General features: G+C 45.0%; 1 protein-coding gene across 1 annotated transcript; it reads right to left on the reverse strand.

The window, feature by feature from the left end:
* Nucleotides 1-220: 220 nt before the first annotated feature.
* On the reverse strand, nt 221-20,029 carry LOC308702206 (uncharacterized protein; the record flags this gene model as incomplete). The annotated part of the gene is made up of 4 exons (XM_081384871.1): nt 19,977-20,029; nt 16,252-17,371; nt 1,829-1,950; nt 221-1,184 (listed from the first exon to the last, which is right to left on the reverse strand). Exons 1-4 carry the CDS (start codon nt 20,012-20,014, stop codon nt 221-223), a joined length of 2,244 nt encoding a protein of 747 aa, XP_081240997.1. The 5' UTR covers nt 20,015-20,029.
* Nucleotides 20,030-20,156: the final 127 nt, after the last annotated feature.

Consider the following 20,156-nt stretch of genomic DNA (forward strand, 5'->3'; position numbering starts at 1 on the left):
GAAATTTACATAAGTCGTGTAAACAGAATGTTGACAGCGTTGTTTTACATTTAAAATTCATAGAAACAGTGTATCATTTAGGATGCAAATGTGTCGAACAATACTCACAAACACACACACACAGAGAGAGAGAGAGAGATACACAGCTGTCAGGTAAAACTAACAGGTTACTTTTGTAAAATGAATTAAACTGAACCTTTAGCTACAGAAATTTTGCATCTCAGCAAGGTTTGCTGGATGAGTGGATGTCCATCCAATAGGAAATCAGCTGAGTCCGGCTGTCTGTAAGTATTGCTATTAGTCCAGAATAGTAACAGCGATTGAATTGTGGCGGCGGTTTGACCACAAACTGCCTGATATTTGGTGGTTGTTTAGGAGTAATTCCCAAATGCTTCAAGCACATGCCCAGATATGCGTCCTCAATAAAAATAGGTCTAATGTGCCTCGAGACTTGTAGGATCTTCTCCGGCATGTCCATAGAAAAGATATAACACATTCCCAGAGGATATGGAGGATACCTGGATTTAGGATACACATGGTGAGGAACATAAAACTTGTTGGATGGATCTCTCAAGACACTGTTGCCAGACAACACTAGGCCGGTAATGTAGTTATGTTGTAGTTTTTTCAGACCCACAAGCATATTTATTAGGTTGTTCATGTTGAGGAGCACGTCAGCGTCCACTTTAGCCGCGTAGGACGCCTGTTGACACTTTCTGCTGAGCCATTCCAGCATCACCATGGTTTTAATGGTCAGATTCCTGTAGGAATCCTGGAAGTTGCTCTGCAGAAGGTCTTTGTATTGTTGGCTCTCATTCTGGAGTTGCTCCTGCAGTGTTTCGTTATCACTTCGCGAGCCCAGAAGAAAAAGAACCAGCACCACTCTGTCCCGGACGAGCTCCTCGCTGCCCCACGTTATCCTGATGGCATTACGTGCCTCGAAGTTCTCCGGAGCCACAGGAACAATGACCACCACAAAGGGCTTTTGTTGTTCACACTTCTCTGGCTGGTCGAGGATAAATCTGTAATTTTGAGGGTAAGGAACATGGTAGTTCCCTATTTTTTTCGCCACCTTCTGCCCCTTTCTTCTTTCGAGGGTAGAAGCAGTGAAATACAGCAATAAAACATTAAGTAGGATGAGGAGAATAACCAGTAGCCAACTCTTACAGAACATCTGAACGAGGCTGAAGAGAAAAGAAAGTTTTTGTTTAAAAATGTGTTTTATTTCTAGACTGAATTTCCAATTCGTCCCAAAAAATTGGCGGAAAAATTATTTGTCAATGCTTTTGCGTTCTCTCGCAAATGTTTCGCAAAGTTTCTCAGGAGAATACCAAAGTTTTGTGAGGAAACAAAGTTTTTCAGAGAAACACAAAGGTTTTGAAAGGGAACACAAACGTTTTGCGAGTGAATGCAAAGTTTCTCAGGGGAATGCAAAAGTTTTGCGAGCGAACACAAAAGCATAGAAATATATTTTTTCCTCCCATCTCATTATTTTTCCATCACCATGTCCCTTTTTAGGGGCTCCATAATTTTGAATTTAAACTTTAAAGCAATAGTTCAGACAAAGGATGGGAATGTGATGACAGAATGTGCTATCCCTTTAAATGTAAAGATTTTTTTTAAGTGGGTCATTGTTGCACAATTGGTAAAATGCAAAAATACTGTGGTTATTTTGTGCTCGAAGGCTCTTCAACAAAATCATATTAAATTTCCCTGATGCAAATTCAGTACTTTCTCAGTATAAAAACCTGAGATGATGCAATTTACTCTAAGATGCTTAAAGCCATTACAAAATACAAAATCAAATCTGTAAAGTGTTTGCACATACCTTATCTTGTCTTGAGAGTACAGCGATACTGGATATGTGTTCTCAGTGTCGCTGTATCCGGTTTGCTCCTCCTCTTGTTCTTTTTCCTGACCTGTTCTGTCCTTTAAAAACACCTGGTGAGGCTGTCAAGGTGTAACAGTGAGTTTGCGAAGATCTATAATCATTTTGCTACTCAAAAGGATCATGTTACCACCGAGCTCTCAATCATTCTCTGTCGAAAAGTGTTTTCCATTGTGTTTCTGATGCCAACTGTTACTTAAAATAGCTCCTAATATTTCAGATGGTTCTGAATACAGTGTATTTTAACGTCTAAATGTTTTGATGATCTAAGGCATTATGATAGTCTGGAAGCTGCTGCCTCACCTTACCAATATATTTGCATGACATGCAAAGCACAAGATGAAGGTTCCAACGTGACCTTGTCAACATTTGAGTTGTAAAGTATTGAAAGAAACAACAAAGACCTGAGTATGAGACATAAGCTGGTTGTCACAGGTGGATATATCAAAGAAGCGCACGATAATGGAGAAATCCAGGAAATATTTTTTTTAATCCAAACACTCAGAAAACAACCACTTTAGTGTATACCTGCGTGTAAACACTGGTGCCTTTAAAAAAAATAAATTAATAATTTACTTGATCATGAATGTACTTGTTTCACTTTTCACTTAAAGGTCCCATTCCATGGATTATTTTTATTATTTTATAATGTTTCTAGGGGTGCCCTTATAATGTTAGTATGTTTTTTAGATCAAAAATTGTTATAATTTAGAAATAAAAGGCATATTTCCTAGCCTGATTTTATTCCCTGGTTTGAACGCTCTGTTTGAAGGGGCGTGTCTGCTGTGAGACTTCAATGTAAATGCCCTCTGCTGTAATTGGCTGACATGCTTGCATATGAAATATCTGGCATTGCATGTGGAACTATCTGGAAAACTTTTACTACAGCTATTATACGTTTTTACTATTACAGCTATCTGGATTAACGAATCCTGAGAAGTTTTTTAAGTATTTAGATCTATTCCCATCACATAAAAGGTTGCAGTGATGATGAGCATTGAGCAGATGACAGCCTGTTGATCGCGTGAAAAAAGATCTTATCATTGCAACGCAGTTTCTGCACTCACTAATGATTTCACCAATGCAAACATGAGGCATATAAATACAGTAAGAGCTTCGTTGTGCAGTGTAACAGCGTCATTGATTTCATAACGAGTTTTGGCAAGTGTCCAGATAAACTCGCGCTGTGTGATTGATAGCTTGGGCGATTGGAAAGGGATTGTTCTTTCATCGCTTTCTGTATATTAATCACAGTTTAAGTAAGATTATTTTCATCCTACTAAGAGAAACGATGTGAAGTTAATCGCTACTTCCATAGTGAATCACTACTTACTGCTTGCTGGAATATAGCTGAAATTGTCCCCTTCGTCAGTATGAAACGCCGAGAGAGAAGCCTGCTTGATATTATCCCAGGTTAGAAAAACAGTCCGTGGTGAGATGGACAGAGCAAACTAACAACTTCGAATTAAACTTTTGCGGTATCCGATTATAGATAAACATCAACCACGTCTGTCGTTCGCCATCAATACGCCTGTGTTCCTGTGGGCGGAGGTTAGTCTAAACACGGTTCTGGTGATGTCACTAATGAAGGAAGTAGAGGGGTGTAGTCCAATCGAGCCGTTTTTTGTAGTCAACTTCTGTTAAATAAAATATCTCGCTTGGCATTGAACTTTGAGCTTTATAATTTTACAGATATTATTTATACTCTAACAACAACATTACACACTAACTAAAGTTTGAAACATGGGATCACGAAGAACGGGACCTTTAATATTTGCTTCATTTTATTAGCACGGGAAATGTGAACCATTGTCCATCATTTTCGCAATTGGTTATAAAGAAAGATGTCATGTCGCAATATTGGAAATTTTTCCGCTCCCTTTCGAAAGGGAACTCACACTGCGTCCCCTAAGGGTCGTTAAGGGGAATGTCTCCGGCATGACTGGTGTCTGTAGCATACGTCTAAAAACGACAATGAACTTGGCATTGGCAGGTGGGCATTGGCTATGATGATGTCACCGTAGCGACCGCGAGTATAAAAGGGTACCTGTGAAATACGTCATCCTCTTTCTTGTCTCCAGGAGACCTGTTTGTTTGAACGTGTGTCTAAACAAGGGGATTATGTCTGGCGCTAAGTCTTTCAGGCAGTGTATGCATCCGAGTCAGCGTTTTCTGACACCCGATGACACACACGATATATGTGCGTCATTTGCATGGGCGAGGAGCATGCACTCTCAGTCTCTCGTCTGTATCTTTTCTCGAGGAAATCGGTACAGCCATCTGTGCCTCGCGGTTCAGGACCTGCTTCGGCTAAGGCGAGTAGGAAACTGAAGTCGTTGTGCTCTTAGATGTTGAATTTGAAGGGAGTGGATTCTGGAATCCACTGCTGCTTCATTGTATATCTAATGAGTGATTATAATCAAGGTATTAATCAATATTTTTCCTTCTAAATATAAAATGAGTTGATTGACTTCTCTAGGCTTATGAGACTTTGCTTTCAGTGTAATTACTGAAATGTTCTTTTCATGTATTCTTTAATGTCTGTATTAAATATCTGAGAGGTGAGTGAGGGTCTGGTCGAAGGCAGGAATGCTGTAACAGTGTTGGCTCATTTAGCCCGCCTTCCAGAAATTAAATATGTGCTCCTTTTGTTTGAGAAAGGTATTCACCAAGTGTTAAAACCTATACATGTTCTTCTAGTTCACCATGACAGCTATAGGTCACAAGGGTCATTGGAACCAATAGTTTAAGTGACCATTTCTTAGTTTTTCTTGATTGCTTAAACACTATAACCAGGCTTTTGAACTAAAATTTTAAAACCATAATGCCATTTATCAAAAAGCACACCCATTTCCCTAAACTATAAACACTATTCCCTGTTTTGACACATGAGTCAGATTTGTTGAACTGTCACTGCAAAACTCTACACACAAATCCCTTCATTTCTCATTGCCTACACCATGTCATTTAGAAAGCACTAGCATTCAATATTGTTCACTCAAGTCAGCACAGCTTCAGCTCAGTTAGCACACAATTACCCAAGTGAAAACACTAAGAGTCACAATTGATCACACACCAATCAGAACCAGTCAGAAGTCAGTTAATTCAGTTTTGGAACAATGGATCCAGAAAGACATGAAGGAGGAGGTCGAGGACACTGGAGTGGAGGAGGAGGAGGAGGAGGAGGAAGGTGAAGGGCAAGGAGACAAATCTCGGATGAAATTCGTGCCACTCTAGTTGCCCGTGTCCTTGTCCATGGTATGACTATGAGGGAGGCTGGGCTACGAGGAAGGCCAAATTTGAGTCGCTTCACCGTAGCCTCGATCACAAGAACCTTCCAGGAGAAAAACAGGTAGATGTACCCTACTTCAGACTGCTCTCTACTGTCTCTTTTGAGAGCTGTACTATGTGCTGTTACAACACATACATGTACTGTAGCTGTTGTCCTATAATAAAAAGAAATGCATCAAATTGCCTCACATACAGATCGAGTTTTCTGAATGCTTCCATTTAGGATGTGTTACAGTGACAGTAATCAGTACTTCTATTTTTCTAGGACACAGAGATGATGAAATGGAAGAAGCCTGCCAAAAATTTCAGCGGGGAACATGTATGCAAGTGGATTTTACCCCTCTGCCTGGCTAGGGCCAAAATAGCTTGTGATGTGGAGAGCTTCATTTTGACCTGAAAATAGGATGATTGGGGAATTGGGTGAGACAGTATGGATTTGTGTTTACTGTTTTGAGAATACGAGGCGTTTCAAGAAATGTGTTTAAGCAATCGAGAAAAACTGTAAAGCATTTACTTTACGGTTCTATATTACATTGTCCTCTCACTAAGAGAAAGAACTTGTTATCTGGATGTTTTGGGAAGAGTCTCCTGTTTATAGTTAGAGCCCGACCAAATCCAGCCTTGAAGAAGCTGTGTGTCTGTGTGTGTTAGTATTCTTGGTTACAGGTTAAGGAACAAGTGACATTATTGGATACTGACTGACTTGTTTTCTTCGACATGCTGGCGCCTAGACACACAGTCTTGTGACCTCGGAGGGCCACTCGTACCTAACTCAGGGTCCTGGTGGCAGCCGCAAAGACTATGGAGATGTGCTACTGCCTATCAGTCCATGTGTGGAAATTTACTATGTGTATCTATTTCTTAGCCAATCAGAATCTTTCAATCTGAAGTAATGACATAGCTTAGACCTTGGTGAAGGGTATAATTGCTGTGATCTTTGTAACTGTAAGAGGAGCAGTATGGAAGTAAAATAATGTCAAATGTTTTTGAAACAAAAAGCCTGTTGAATTGCACTACTTGGAGAAAAAATAGGCATTGCATTAACCATGCTTGCATTTTAATGCATTGTATTTTTAGGGCTTGCATTTTTATGGGCTGAAATTCAACATGGTTGAATATTTAAGCTGTGAATATTTCAATTAAAAACATTTCAAACACATTTTCATTATTAAAAATTCAATAATCCATATTCACCTTTCATATTTCACTTCCAAAATATTCAAACTGTTTAAAAATGCAACCTATAATATTCAACAGGCAATTTTCGGTCCATTTTATTTCGCTTTGCAAAATTCGCTTCCACAAATTCAGTGGTTCAAATTCGACAGTAAATAAGCAATAGATTACCGAGATACTCTCCATCTGCTGTTAGTCAATCTCACCAGCAGGTGGTGCAAAAGCGCGTGTTTGTTGGCAAAGACCAGCAACAGTTAGAGCAAGCCATTCATTCATAAAACGTTTCGGTTACTCACGTAACCTCTGTTCTCTCTAGAAGAGGGAACGAGTATTGCGTAGTTGCTTACGCTACGGGAAAGCCTTTCTTTCTCGAGATACTGAAGCCAAAAATTATCCTTAATTTTTATAATCTTGTCAACGCAGTGCGGCAGCCTGCAGACCTAGGGCAAGCTAACTAGCGTGCCCATTGGCTGCCCTGCGGCAACTGCAGCAGCCTACCGCTGAGCCCTTGGCGTGACGTCACGACCAATGAGCGCGCTTGGCGCGCTTAATGCGTCACAGCCCGCGAAAAGGGGTGTGGCTTAGCGTATATAAACAGGGCTCGGAGGCTGCTTCTCTGGTTTCTGTCGCATGAAGCGAAATGAGCTCGTGGCGTGAGCACGGCGGGCTACGCAATACTCGTTCCCTCTTCTAGAGAGAACAGAGGTTACGTGAGTAACCGAAACGTTCTCTTACGAGAGGTTCTCTCGTATTGCGTAGTTGCTTACGCTACGGGAACGCCCTTGTCAACGCCGTGCGCGCCCAGCATCCACTGAATGAGTCCCAGGGAGAGCCCGGGGAACGTGATAGCGGAGAGCCGGGCAGCCCGAAGAGGGCTAGCGCCGTACATAAGCACACACTAGGGGGTTAGGAGCGGCACGGCCGGTCCTAACTGACAATTCCCTGCATAGTGCAGCTCAACCAGTAGAGCTAAATCACACAACGTAGCCCGCGCACAGATAGTGGGCTGGCATACGCGAGACTTAGACTGATAAGACTTTCGCCTGCAAGGCGGGAACATCCAGGTTGTAAAACCTAACAAACGTGGAGGGGGAGGCCCAGCCTGCCGCTGCACAAATGTCATGAATGGGAATCCCGCTGGACCATGCCCACGACGAGGCCATGCCTCTAGTGGAATGAGCTCGAACGCCCAATGGGCACTGCAGGTCTTTAGACGCATAAGCAGCAGCAATAGCGTCCACTATCCATCTGGACAGGCTGTGTTTCGAGGCGGCGAGACCCTTGGTGCGCCCACCAAACGAAACAAAGAGCTGATCCGAGCGCCTGAAAGCGGCGGACCGTGAAATGTAGTTTCTCAACGCCCTGACCGGGTAGAGGAGATTACTATCGGCCTCGCTGCCGTGCGTCGGCAGGGCTGAGAGGGAAATGACCTGTGCTCTGAAGGGAGTGCCCAAAATTTTTGGAACGTACCCATGCCTCGGTCTGAGAATGACTTTGGAGTCATTAGGTCCGAACTCGAGGCACGCGGCGTTAACAGATAACGCGTGAAGGTCTCCCACTCGTTTGACTGACGACAGAGCTATCAGAAAAACGGTTTTGAGCGTGAGGTATTTCATATCCACAGTTTCCAAGGGTTCGAAGGGATGCGCTCTCAGGGCCTCCAAGACCAGAGAGAGATCCCACATAGGAACCGAGGGGGGTCGCGGGGGGTTCATCCTCCTGGCTCCCCTAAGGAAGCGGATGACGAGCTCGTTCCTTCCTAATGCGCGGCCCTGCTCAGAAACCGAGAGCGCTGAAATGGCCGCAACATAGACTTTGATCGTGGAGGGGGACCTGCCCGCGTCCAGTAGCTCTTGAAGGAAACACAGTACTCGCGATACCCCACATGTCTGTGGATCGAGCCCCTTAGCAGTGCACCATGTGTTAAACACTGACCATTTCGACATGTAGAGCCGCCTCGTAGAGGGGGCTCTAGATTGTATGATCGTGTTCATGACCCCGTCTGGCAGATTAGCGTGTAATCGTTGAGGCTCCACGCATGCAGAGACCAGCGCTCTGGATGGGGATGCCATATCGATCCGCGTGCTTGAGAGAGGAGGTCTCTCCTCACCGGTATCGGCCAGGGGGCTGAGTCTGCCAGCTGTATTAGATCCGGGAACCAAGCTTGGTTCTCCCAGCATGGGGCTATGAGGAGCACTGAGTGGCGCGCTTCCCTGATTCTCTCGATGACCTGAGGCAGCAGAGAGACCGGGGGAAAAGCGTACAACGGGCCGCTGGGCCAGATCTGGGCCAGCGCGTCCTCGTTCTTCGAGAAGAACTCTGGGCAGTGAGCGTTGTCTTTTGACGCAAAAAGGTCGACTTTCGCTTTGCCGAACCGTCGCCACAGTGACTGGACTGTTTGGGGGTGTAGAGACCACTCCCCAGGGGGAACGTTGTCCCTGGACAGTCTGTCGGGGCCCTTGTTCAGGTGGCCAGGCACATGCGCGGCTCTCAGCGAGCGCAGAGAGTGCTGAGCCCACACGAGGAGGCGTTCCGCCAGGGTGCAGAGCATCTTTGATCTGACACCGCCCTGGTGATTCACGTAGGCCACTACCGATGTATTGTCCGTGCGGACTAGAACATGGTGACCGTGGAGGAATGGGAGGAAGTGTTTGAGCGCTTTCTCGACCGCGAGCATCTCTAGACAGTTTATGTGTAGGAGATTCTCCTGGTCTGACCAGCGGCCATAGACCGGTCTGCCTTCGAAGAGCGCTCCCCAATCTAGGTTGGAAGCGTCTGTCGAGACAACTTTCCGGTGTGAAATCACTCCCATAGTCACTCCTGTGTGATACCATTCGGCTGCCAGCCAGGGCTGCAGGGCTGAAATGCATCCCTGATTCACTCTGACTCGCAAGCCGCCGGCCGCCCAGGCTCGGTGGGACACGCGCATTTTCAGCCAGCGTTGGAGCGGGCGCATGCGCAGTAAACCCAGCTGGAGCACTGCTGCAGCTGAGGCCATATGCCCCAGGATATGCTGGAATATCCTCAGCGGAACCCGGCTGCCTATTTGGAGGGATGCGGCGAGGAGGCGGATGCGGCGCACGCGCTGCTCCGACAGTCTGGCCGTCATAGCCACCGAGTCCAGTTCTATTCCAAGAAAGGAAATTGACTGACGGGGTGATAGCGAGCTCTTGGTCCAGTTGACCGAGAGACCCAGCTCCTCCAGATGGCTGAGAAGCGCTGTTCTGTGAGACACAAGTTCCGTCTCTGACTGCGCTAGAATAAGCCAATCGTCCAGATAATTCAGTATTCGCATTCCCTGTTTCCTCAGGGGAGCGAGGGCCGTGTCCATGCATTTCGTAAATGTACGGGGTGCCAAAGACAGGCCGAACGGCAGGACTGTGTACTGATATACTCGACCCTCGAAGGCGAATCTCAAGAATGGCCTGTGACGGGGAGTTATCTGGATCTGAAAGTATGCGTCTTTTAGATCGAGAGAGATAAACCAGTCTCCTGGGCGAATCTGCGCGAGGATTTTTCTGGTTGTGATCATTTTGAACGGCCGTCTCATGAGGGCTTTGTTCAGATGTCTCAGATCTAAAATAGGTCTGAACGCTCCGTCCTTCTTGGGCACGAGGAAGTAGCGGCTGTAAAAGCCCGACTCGCTCAAAGAAGGATGAACCTGTTCTATAGCCCCTTTGCGCAGCAGCTTCGCTATTTCTGCTTGAAGCAAGTGCGCAGCTTCTGAACTCACTCTCGTCTCCGTCTGTGCTGTATAGCGCGGAGGGCGACGAGCGAATTGAAGCGAATAGCCGTGTTTTATAGTTTTCAGCACCCATTCAGACGCGCCCTGAATCGCTTCCCATGCTTCCGCATGCATAGCTAGGGGTCGAATGGTCTCTGGGCTCAGATCGCCGCGCTGCGCGGGATGGGGAGCCTGTATCAGAGAGAAAGGCGCGGCGCGCGCGCCGCTGGTGCTCGAACACGGGGGCTGGTAAACAGTATTGGCCGACTGTACAGCGTTCAGTAGCTCGGTCCCATCGGATGGAGCGTGATTTGCTGTCAAACATCCCAGGCGCGAGAGAGGCGTGGGGATTATAATGTCTACAAGTGAGTGCGCGTGCTCGTGAGCGGGCGCAGGGTTTACACTTATGACACGGCCAGTGTTTGGGAGCTTTAGAGGGTCCGTGACCCAAGGTAACTGGCTGGCAGAGCGAGCAGCGGGTAGGTGTGAGCACAAGGTTGTGGGCACATTTCCTACATTTAATACTCGAGCGGCTTGCGACCGCTTCATGAGAGAGCGCTCTGTACGCGTTACCATGGGGACCCTGTTTGTGTGAAGCAGTGAGCACATGGGAGTGGGCACATTTTCTACACTTATAACACCCTCGGCTTGAGCCGCTGTTGCCCGGGGTAACCGAGTGGCAGAGCGAGTTACAGGTAGATGTGAGCACAGAGTTGTGGGCACATTTACTACACTTATTACTCGAGCGGCGTGTGACCGCTTTATGAGAGAGCGCTCTGAACGCGTTACCATGGGGACCGTGTTTGTGTGAAGCAGTGAGCACGTGGGAGTGGGCACATTTTCTACACTTACAACACCTTCGGCCGGAGCCGGAAAGCCCGAATTTACACTCTTTCTGAGATTTATTTGGGCCGCCGTAAAAACGGCGTTTGTGTGCAGGCGAGCGAGTGGTATTACTGGCTCGTTGGCTGCGGTGTAAGCTGCTGCAGTAGCCTGCACTGAGGGGACTGACAGAGCTGGGCGTTTTGATGGCGGTCCGGCCGCAGCGGGACTCAGCCATCTCTTCCTCCCTGCGGGTGCTAGGAGGACTTCGCGGGCTCAGACTTCAGCGTTATCTTGGGACGCGGACCCCGGGGGGGCGGCGGTCTGTGACGGCTGGTCGAGCGCGACCTAGGGCGGCCGCCCTGGCGTCGCTGCGAAGTGGTTGGTGGCCGAGACGAGCGCTGTGTGGAGCTGCGCGCAGGAGGCTGAGCTTGAGAGCGGCCTGCGGCTGGGCTCGAGCGGCGAGGCAGGAAGAGATTCATAGCCTGCGACGCCTTCTGCACTTCAGAGAAGCGGTCCACAATCCCGCTGACCGCAGGGCCGAAGAGGCCGGTGGGCGAGAGCGGGGCGTTGAGGAAAACAGCGCGTTCTGACTCACTCATATCCGCCAGCGTCAACCATAAGTGTCTGTCGATGACGGTGAGCGCGGCCATAGATCTGCCGATGGCTTGTGCAGCGGTCTTGGTAGCACGGAGCGAAAGGTCCGTCGCGCTGCGCAGATCTGTTAAGGCTGTATGATCCGAGCCCTTCTCGTCCAATTCGCGGAGGAGGTCGGCTTGCAGGATCTGAAGAACAGCCATCGAGTGCAGGGCAGAAGCAGCTTGGCCGGAGGCGGCGAATGCGCGGCCGGCGAGAGCTGATGTGGTCCTGCAGGCTTTAGACGGCAGGGCAGACTTTGAGCGCCATCTAGCAGACGGCGGGCAAAGGTGCGTTGCCACCGCTTCCTCAACGGAAGGGATGCCGGTATAGCCTTTCTCGGCGGCCCCGTCCACCTGGGAGAGAGCCGAGGAGACAGACGAGCGGAGTCTAGCGGAGAAGGGCGCGTTCCACGACTTCGATAGCTCCTGGTGGAGCTCAGGCAGGAAGGGTGCTGACCTAGAGGCTGGCGCTTGGCGGCGGCTAGGCAGAAAACACCCGTCGAGTCGGTTAGGCGCGGGCTCCTTGGGTGGGGACCAGTCCAATCCCAGTCGGTCGACCGCTTTGGTGAGGAGGCGGAAAAGCTCCGCGTCGACACTGGAGCGGGACCTGCCAGACTCAGGAGTCGAGGAGGCGGAGCGGTGAGAGCCCGACCACTCCTCGCTGTCCGAAGCAAGCAGAGAGCAGCTGTCAGCGGCGTCATCTGCTTCATCCCCTGAGGCGACGGCAGTGCGGGCAGTAGCCGGCCGCTGCGCGTCGGTGAAGGGCGGGGGAGAAGGAGAAAGCGAGGCTCGCGGGAGGGGCTCCGGCGAGCGCTCAGCTATAACCACCGGCTCGGGAGGCCTTTGAGAGCGGCGTTTCTTCTTACGCGGCCCTGAAGAGGCAGCCGGGGAAGGTGGAGGATCGTCAAACATGGCGAGTCGAGCCCGCAGGGTCGACATCGGCAAGTCCTCACACTGTTCGCAGCCGCCCGAGGAGAGGGCGCGGGCTGCGTGGTCGAAGCCCAGGCAGAGAGCGCAAACCACGTGGCGGTCTCCATCGCTGAGCGGGGCTCTGCACGAGCCACAAGATGAGCGAGGCATTTGCAACAACGCCTCGCGCTCTTTTAGATGCAAAAGTGTGTCGCGGGGCGAACACACAAACACATACAACACAGAGCAGTAAAGGATATGATCGCCGGATAGCGAAGCAGGCAGGGAAAGCTGAAGGCGGCGAAGGCGGCCGGCGTCCTCAGGCTGAGATCCTCGGCGTGCTGGTCGCTTGTTTCGACGGCGGCTTCCTCAGAGAGCAGCGATGCGAAGAGCTTCGCTGAAAAGACAGAAATCAGAGAAGCAGCCTCCGAGCCCTGTTTATATACGCTAAGCCACACCCCTTTTCGCGGGCTGTGACGCATTAAGCGCGCCAAGCGCGCTCATTGGTCGTGACGTCACGCCAAGGGCTCAGCGGTAGGCTGCTGCAGTTGCCGCAGGGCAGCCAATGGGCACGCTAGTTAGCTTGCCCTAGGTCTGCAGGCTGCCGCACTGCGTTGACAAGATTATAAAAATTAAGGATAATTTTTGGCTTCAGTATCTCGAGAAAGAAAGGCTTTCCCGTAGCGTAAGCAACTACGCAATACGAGAGAACCTCTCGTAAGAGAACTCATTTAACAGCAATGCAAGTGTATTTGTGATTATTATGACGGCGGTTTTATGTTAAATTCAGTGTCTTCACGGTTACTTTCCCTGTGTAGCCTACAAGCATCTTTCTCTACCGTGAACAAGATTATAATGTTATTCCCCGATGCGGATATACAGATCCAATATTACATTTTTGAGGTTGACATATATTTCTCTTGGTTGTTTAGTTGCCTTAACTTTATATTGTGGCGATGTGCTGCATGCAAGCTATTAGGGTTTCCCTCAATACTTCAGGATTCCCCAGCTGGACATATAAAACGCTTAACGTATAGCTTAATGGACTAATTACAGTGATATAAAAGACCAAACTCGCAGGCGAGCAGATTGACTCAGAATAACGCGCAAAGTTTAATGCTGAGCGTTTCCCAGTGATAGACTGGCATTGACGTTGGACATTCGCACATTTAGGGACCGTCTCTAAAGTGTATACTACTTTGGTATACACGTTTCTAACTTCAATAGCATTTGAATAGAACGACTTACAGTCATAAAACCAACTGTAAAGTGTTCATGTAGTGTCAGGCATAATGCGCACCCTTTGGATTTTTGATTCAAATAAATTAAAGTTTGCTATTGAAGTTAGAAACGTGTATGCCAATGTTTTATGCAACTTTTGAGACGGTCCCTAAATGTGCGAATGTCCAATGTCAAGCCAATTTTACATTTAGGCTACATTTAGTCATTTATTTAGCAGACGCTTTTATCCAAAGCGATTTACAGTTAAACTAACAATAGGAGGACAACAATATGCAAGTGCTATGACTCTTCCCAGTTTAAGCTAATGCAATACACGTATGCATAGCCTATACTATATATATATATATATATATATATATATATATATATATATATATATATATATATATATATATATATATATATATATATACTGTAGAGAGAGAGCGAGAGAAAAGAGAAGAGAAAGTGTTAGTAGTGTTGATTTTATGCCAGTATATCACGAAACGCTCAGCATGAAACTTTGCGCGTTACGTTCATATTCTTAGTCCATCTAGCCTATATAGCCTACATCCCCAATAAGGTGCGAGTTTGGTCTTTTATATCACTATTAGTCCATAAACTACGTTAAGCGTTTTGTCCCGACAGAAGGGCAATCCTCGAGTGTGAGGTATTGAGGGAAACCGATTATAATCCTGTTCATGTAGAGAAAGCTGATGACATGATACTCAGGGAAAGTAACAATGAAGTTATTGAATGAAACATAAACACAGCTTTTGTGTCTTTATCATCTTTTCCGCATATATACTGACACAGCTCATTTTCATTTTATGAATGAATGGCTTGCTCTAACTGTTGCTCTGTCTTCGTCAACAACAAGCGCTTTTGCACCTCCTGCTGGTGAGGTTGACTAACAGCAGATGGAGAGTATCTCGGTAATCTATTGCTTTTCCTGCAGTTCCGTTGAATTTACTGTCAAATTTGAACCACTGAATTTGTGGAAGCGAATTTTGCAAAGCGAAATAAAATGGACCGAAAATTGCCTGTTGAATATTATAGGTTGTATTTTTAAACAGTTTGAATATTTTGGAGGTGAAATATGAAAGGTGAATATGGATTATTGAATTTTTAATAATGAAAATGTGTTTGAAATGTTTTTAATTGAAATATTCACAGCTTAAATATTCAACCATGTTGAATTTCAGCCTATAAAAATGCAAGCCCTAAAAATACAATGTATCAAAATGCAAGCATGGTTAATGCAATGCCTTTTTTTTTCAAGTAGTGCAATTCAACACGCTTTTTGTTTCAAAAACATTTGACATTATTTTACTTCCATACAGCAGCCTATGAACTCTTTGTGAGTCTTGACTCTTGCTTGATGAAACTACAAACTATCTTCAGTAAAAAAATTCTATAATTTATTATAATTCTGACTCTTGTCTTCAATTGACTGCACATCTAACTCCTGGTCTTAATCATATCTGGTCCTTGGGTTTTTAACTGTAAATTCCCTAGCAAACTCGAGAAAGGTATGGATATTTCTCATTCATCTGCGGCTGACGAGAGCGAGCGTGCTCCTGGCTTCGAGCCATGACAAGCAGGACAAGGCTGATGTGACGATGATGCTTCCGAGCGCTCTTATCCTGCCTGCCCCGCATATGACAAGTTACTGGAAGTTATGTCCCGCGCCACGCTGAGATTAGATCTGCCATGGAAACGCGAGAAGCGTCAGTGTGAGTTGGTAACCTTGCTGAAATCGCACAGTGCATGTCCTGGTTGTCAATCTTTAAAATTTTAGACAAAAGATTTTTTGAGAAATGACAATTTTTTTGAGACAAAAATTGTACAACATTTTAACAAAAAAGTTTTTTATTTACTTTAATAAATCTTAATTTAAAATAGGAATGACAGCCTCTGTTACAATTATGAACATTAAACACAATTGATAACACTTTATTTTACAGTGTCTTTGTTACATATGTTACATGTACTTACCATAGTAATAACAGTAAATTATGCATAATTACATGCAACTAACCTTCAACCAAATCCTAATCCTACCCTAACCCTATAGTAAGTACATGTAGTTAATGAATATTACTCAGTACTTGAATGTATAATTACACTGTAACAATGACACCTTAAAATAAAGTGTAACCACACAATTTGGTACCTGAATGCCATGACAAAGTTGAGTATTATATGCAACATATAAAAGATTCTCGAATTTAACTTATTTTCAATTATTACTCTTTCAAGAGATACACACGCGCGCACACACACATATACATACACTATAAATATTATATATATAATATTTATTATACATATTAGACAATCTAGAAAGAAATAATCTAAAAGACAAAATAAGTTAAAATATACATTTATAAATAACTACTTACTTAATGGCCTTTACATTCAAGTAGTCGTTTAAAAAAAAAATTGAGTTCACTGATTGTGTCTGAAACAAATGTTTCAAAAAATATCCTGAAAAAAAATATGTATTGCGTTTTATGTAAATCAAATTCAGGCAACCACTAAACACTCAAATTTGGTCCCTTTTATGTGGGCCTCTTTACGTCCTTCCAGATGTCTATTAGCTGCTGCGGGGATCCCAGGATTGTTGTAATGACCCTGAGAAAATCCTCTCGATTATATTGTCCCATATAGATTCTAAACTGTGAAGGGTCTGGGGGGGATGAGGGTGTAATGCCCACATGTTTCACACAAGCGCCCACATATGCGTCTTCAATGTTAAAGGCCTTTATTTCCTTGGAAGCCTCAACAATTTTTTCTGGTAGGTCATTGGAGAAAACATATCCCATTCCCAGCAGATAAGTGGGGTATTTCGGTTCGGGGTACAGCTCCTCTGACACGTACCATTTTGAGTTTTTGTTTCTGACAACGGACCGGTCCCACATCACCACTCCAGTGATGTAGTTCTGTCTGGGTGTGTTGGGTGCCAATAGGAGAGTCATCAAGTTGTCCAGATTTAAGTACATGTCAGAATCGACCTTCATACTGAAATTGGCTTGAGGGCAACGAGTGGCCAACCAGTCCATGATCACCATGGTCTTTATGGTCAGGTTGAAGTACGAGTCCACAAAGTTGCTCTGCAGTAAGTCTCTGTGTTGTCGGCTCTCTTCCTCCAGTTGCTGTTGAGCTTTTTCCGAGTCGGATCCTCCAGTCAAACCCACCAAGAACAGAGTCATCACTGCTTTTCCCTGGACTGTGCTCTCACTCCCCCACGTGCTCCGGATGGCGTTACGAGCTTCTACCTGATGGGGCGCCACAGGGACCATCAAGACCAGGAACGGATTCTGCTGACATTTATCAGGTTCATCCAGAATGAACTGATAGTTGCTTGGATGAGCTATATGATAATGCACTGATTTGTCAGTGGTTTGTGTAGAAATTTGTGTAGCTCTTTGTTGGACTTGTTGATGAGCATTGGGTGCGGGCGCAGGTGCTAAAAATGTTGTTTGATTATCACGGCCAGAAGGGAACTCAATAGCCACGTAATAGGAGCGTATCTGATTTACCACATTTTTATACAAGGTGCCAGGAGGCACAGTGGTCTTGAGAGAGAAAACAGAGAGGTAAATGATGGCAGACAATAAGAATGTCAATGTGAGCAGCAGAAAGAATCCTTTTTTAATGTGGCACCTGTGTGGACCTCTATTCTGAGCCAAACTGCATCTAAGAGAGACAAAAAACAGTAAAGGTATTAAATGAAGTACATTCCATTGATATAATTTAGGCTTATAATTTTATCAGAAACAATGGCACAACAAGAGTGAGGAGATTTGAATGAATGAACAGACAATCAAAGAGTCAATATCACACTTGAACTGATTGGCTTAATGGCTCAATGTCAACACTGTGACAACGCTGTAACAACCTTCACCACACAACGTAGTTAGCAACCTTTTGGCCATGTTGTTAAAAAGTTGTTTGGGTACATTGTCAACGTTCTGTGTTTGCTGGGTTCTGTGTGCGCTGTTCTTCTTACATCACTACAATATTGACAATAAACAATGGACCTTTTTGCCTCAAAATTTCAGTAATGTGATCTCTGTCATGAAGGTTCTTTAGGCATAAATGGTTTCACGAAGAACCTTTAACATTTATGGACCCTTTCCATTGCACAAAAGGTTATTTAGAGTGGAAAAGGGTTCTTTAGATAATTATGTTCTTCACACTAAAGGGGATAAAATGGTTATTTTAAGAATGTCACTGAAATGTTCTTCGGGGAACAAACAATGGTTCTTCTATGGAACCTATTGGAACATTTATGAAGGAATGTGAAGTCAGTCATTTTACAACACTGTTACCATAGCCCATTCTTTCTGAGGTTTAAGCTGTATGATTTAGCGAAATTACATTTGCAAGTTTACACAATTTTGTCAACATGACTTGCATTTAAGGTAGGGGAGACCGAGAATGGTTGTAACACTTTTTTAGCCTGGCAAGCCAGACCAACATCAAGATGTTAGGTCTGGCAACTCACCATAGACACGGCTCAATCCGAGGGGCGGGATAAACGGCTGTCTTTCAAATTCACTCTGCACGCAATAGGACAGCGCTTCAACCAACCAGAGCGTTTTCCCAACAGCGGAGCTAACGTTAGTTGATAGATTCAACTTTTGAATCTGGCCGGCAAAACTACGAACACATCTTCCTTCAAGTCCTCCAGAGTCGCGGACAAAGCCGATTCGAAAGACTGTTCTCCAGCAGCAGCCGCCATTCTTTGTTTTCAAGTAGCAGGGAACCGTCGCAACTCTATCGTCATTATGTTAAGCCCGCCCCGCCTACTCTATACACGACGTGATTGGCCTGACCCAATTTAGGTTTTTACAGCTCCGAAAGTCAACGGAGAGTTGCTAGACTACCCTGGCTGCAAAATACATTTTGCTGCCGCTAGGGTGCGTCTAGATTTCTAGGCTAACACTTTAAGCTTCAGCACCTATAACTCGCCTGATTTTTTAGCTTGAGTTCTCAAACTTTTATACAAAGTGCCCACATCTGTTTACTACAAAAGGAACCAATTCAACCCTCTACAAGAATATCACAGACCGCGTGAGTTGATGTCAAATACATGGTGTTTCTTTGTTAAAACTTACCCCACTAGGGTTGTGACAGTAGTTGTGTGTAGTTGTAACAATAGACAAAATAAGTAAAAATGGATGTCATACATATGATATTGTTCAAAAACAGATTTACTGAAATAAAAGAACAATGTCTCTCTCTCTCTCTCTCTCTCTCTCTCTCTCTCAATAACAGACTATATCTGTTTGACTTGCGTGTGTGTGTTAAAATTTGTCTAATAGAACAAACTTACTTAACAGTACACTTAATAATAACACTACTGAAAAAGTACCTAATTAAATAACATCTTTGTACATCTTTAAGTCTAACAAAAAATAAAGTCAATGTGCGTGTGAGTGTGTGTGTATTCTTAATCAGTCACAGTTCTGACAGATGAATGATGCTGGTAACCCTGGAGTGCAGGCTTGATGGGCCCAGAAACTCCATAGGGTGCATTTCACCAAAACCTTCTTTGGCTTTGAGTTGTTAAATTCCTTCATGCAAACCACTTTAATATTTAAAACAATGGCAGAGACACCTCTGTCATTCTTTCTTTTCCATGCCCTGGTTATTCTTTAAAAACATTCAAATCAAGAAAATTCTTAGTTATATTCTTAGTAAGGGGATGGTTGTAACACTTTTTAAATAAGTGTTACAACCCACCCCACCCAACATTGTTAGGCAATGTTTAGCTAGCTGTATTAGCATAGTGGTTTGAAATTAGCAGGGGGGGGAATGCATCACATATTGCTTAAGAAACTACTATTTAATATAATATAAAGTGATGAAAATACTGAAGTGATCACATGACTCAAATCGTATCCCTAATTGGTGGAATTGATAGTGTTACAACTCTCTCCATGTTACAACCATCCCCGTTCTCCAAGCTAGACATTAAGCATCTACAGGAGCAGCAAGAACTTTAATTAACTGGAATTATTTAATTTTAATGTGGTCTTTTACTTCCCACCCAGATTCAAATGTTTCTAAATTAATTTTCTAAACGAAGTACATTATTTTTTTACGGATCCTGAAAGCTGTCCCTGAATAAGTGTAGGAGTTTTCTTCAATTCAGCATATTTGTCATATCCATGCAGTTTACAAAATTACCAAACCAGTGCATTATTGAAATACTAGATGACCAAAAACTGCCCACAATATTGATTTAATAGACACAAGTTCAAGCTTTAAACGAAAGACAAATGCAAGAGCTCACCTTTGCCAGCCATTTCCTTTGAAGAGTTTCACCTCCATGTCTTGGTGTGTGTGCATCTGGTTTCAAGGCAATCAATGGCCCATTTAGCTGAAAACCTGAGAGTTAAGGATGCCTTAGAATTACAGGTGGCCCCACCCCCTCCCACCTCATACAGGTGTTCACTGAGGAAGGGGGTTGGGC

Source organism: Scardinius erythrophthalmus (genome assembly GCF_964197995.2).
Source record: "Scardinius erythrophthalmus genome assembly, chromosome: 14".
NCBI classification, from domain to species: Eukaryota; Metazoa; Chordata; class Actinopteri; order Cypriniformes; family Leuciscidae; genus Scardinius; species Scardinius erythrophthalmus.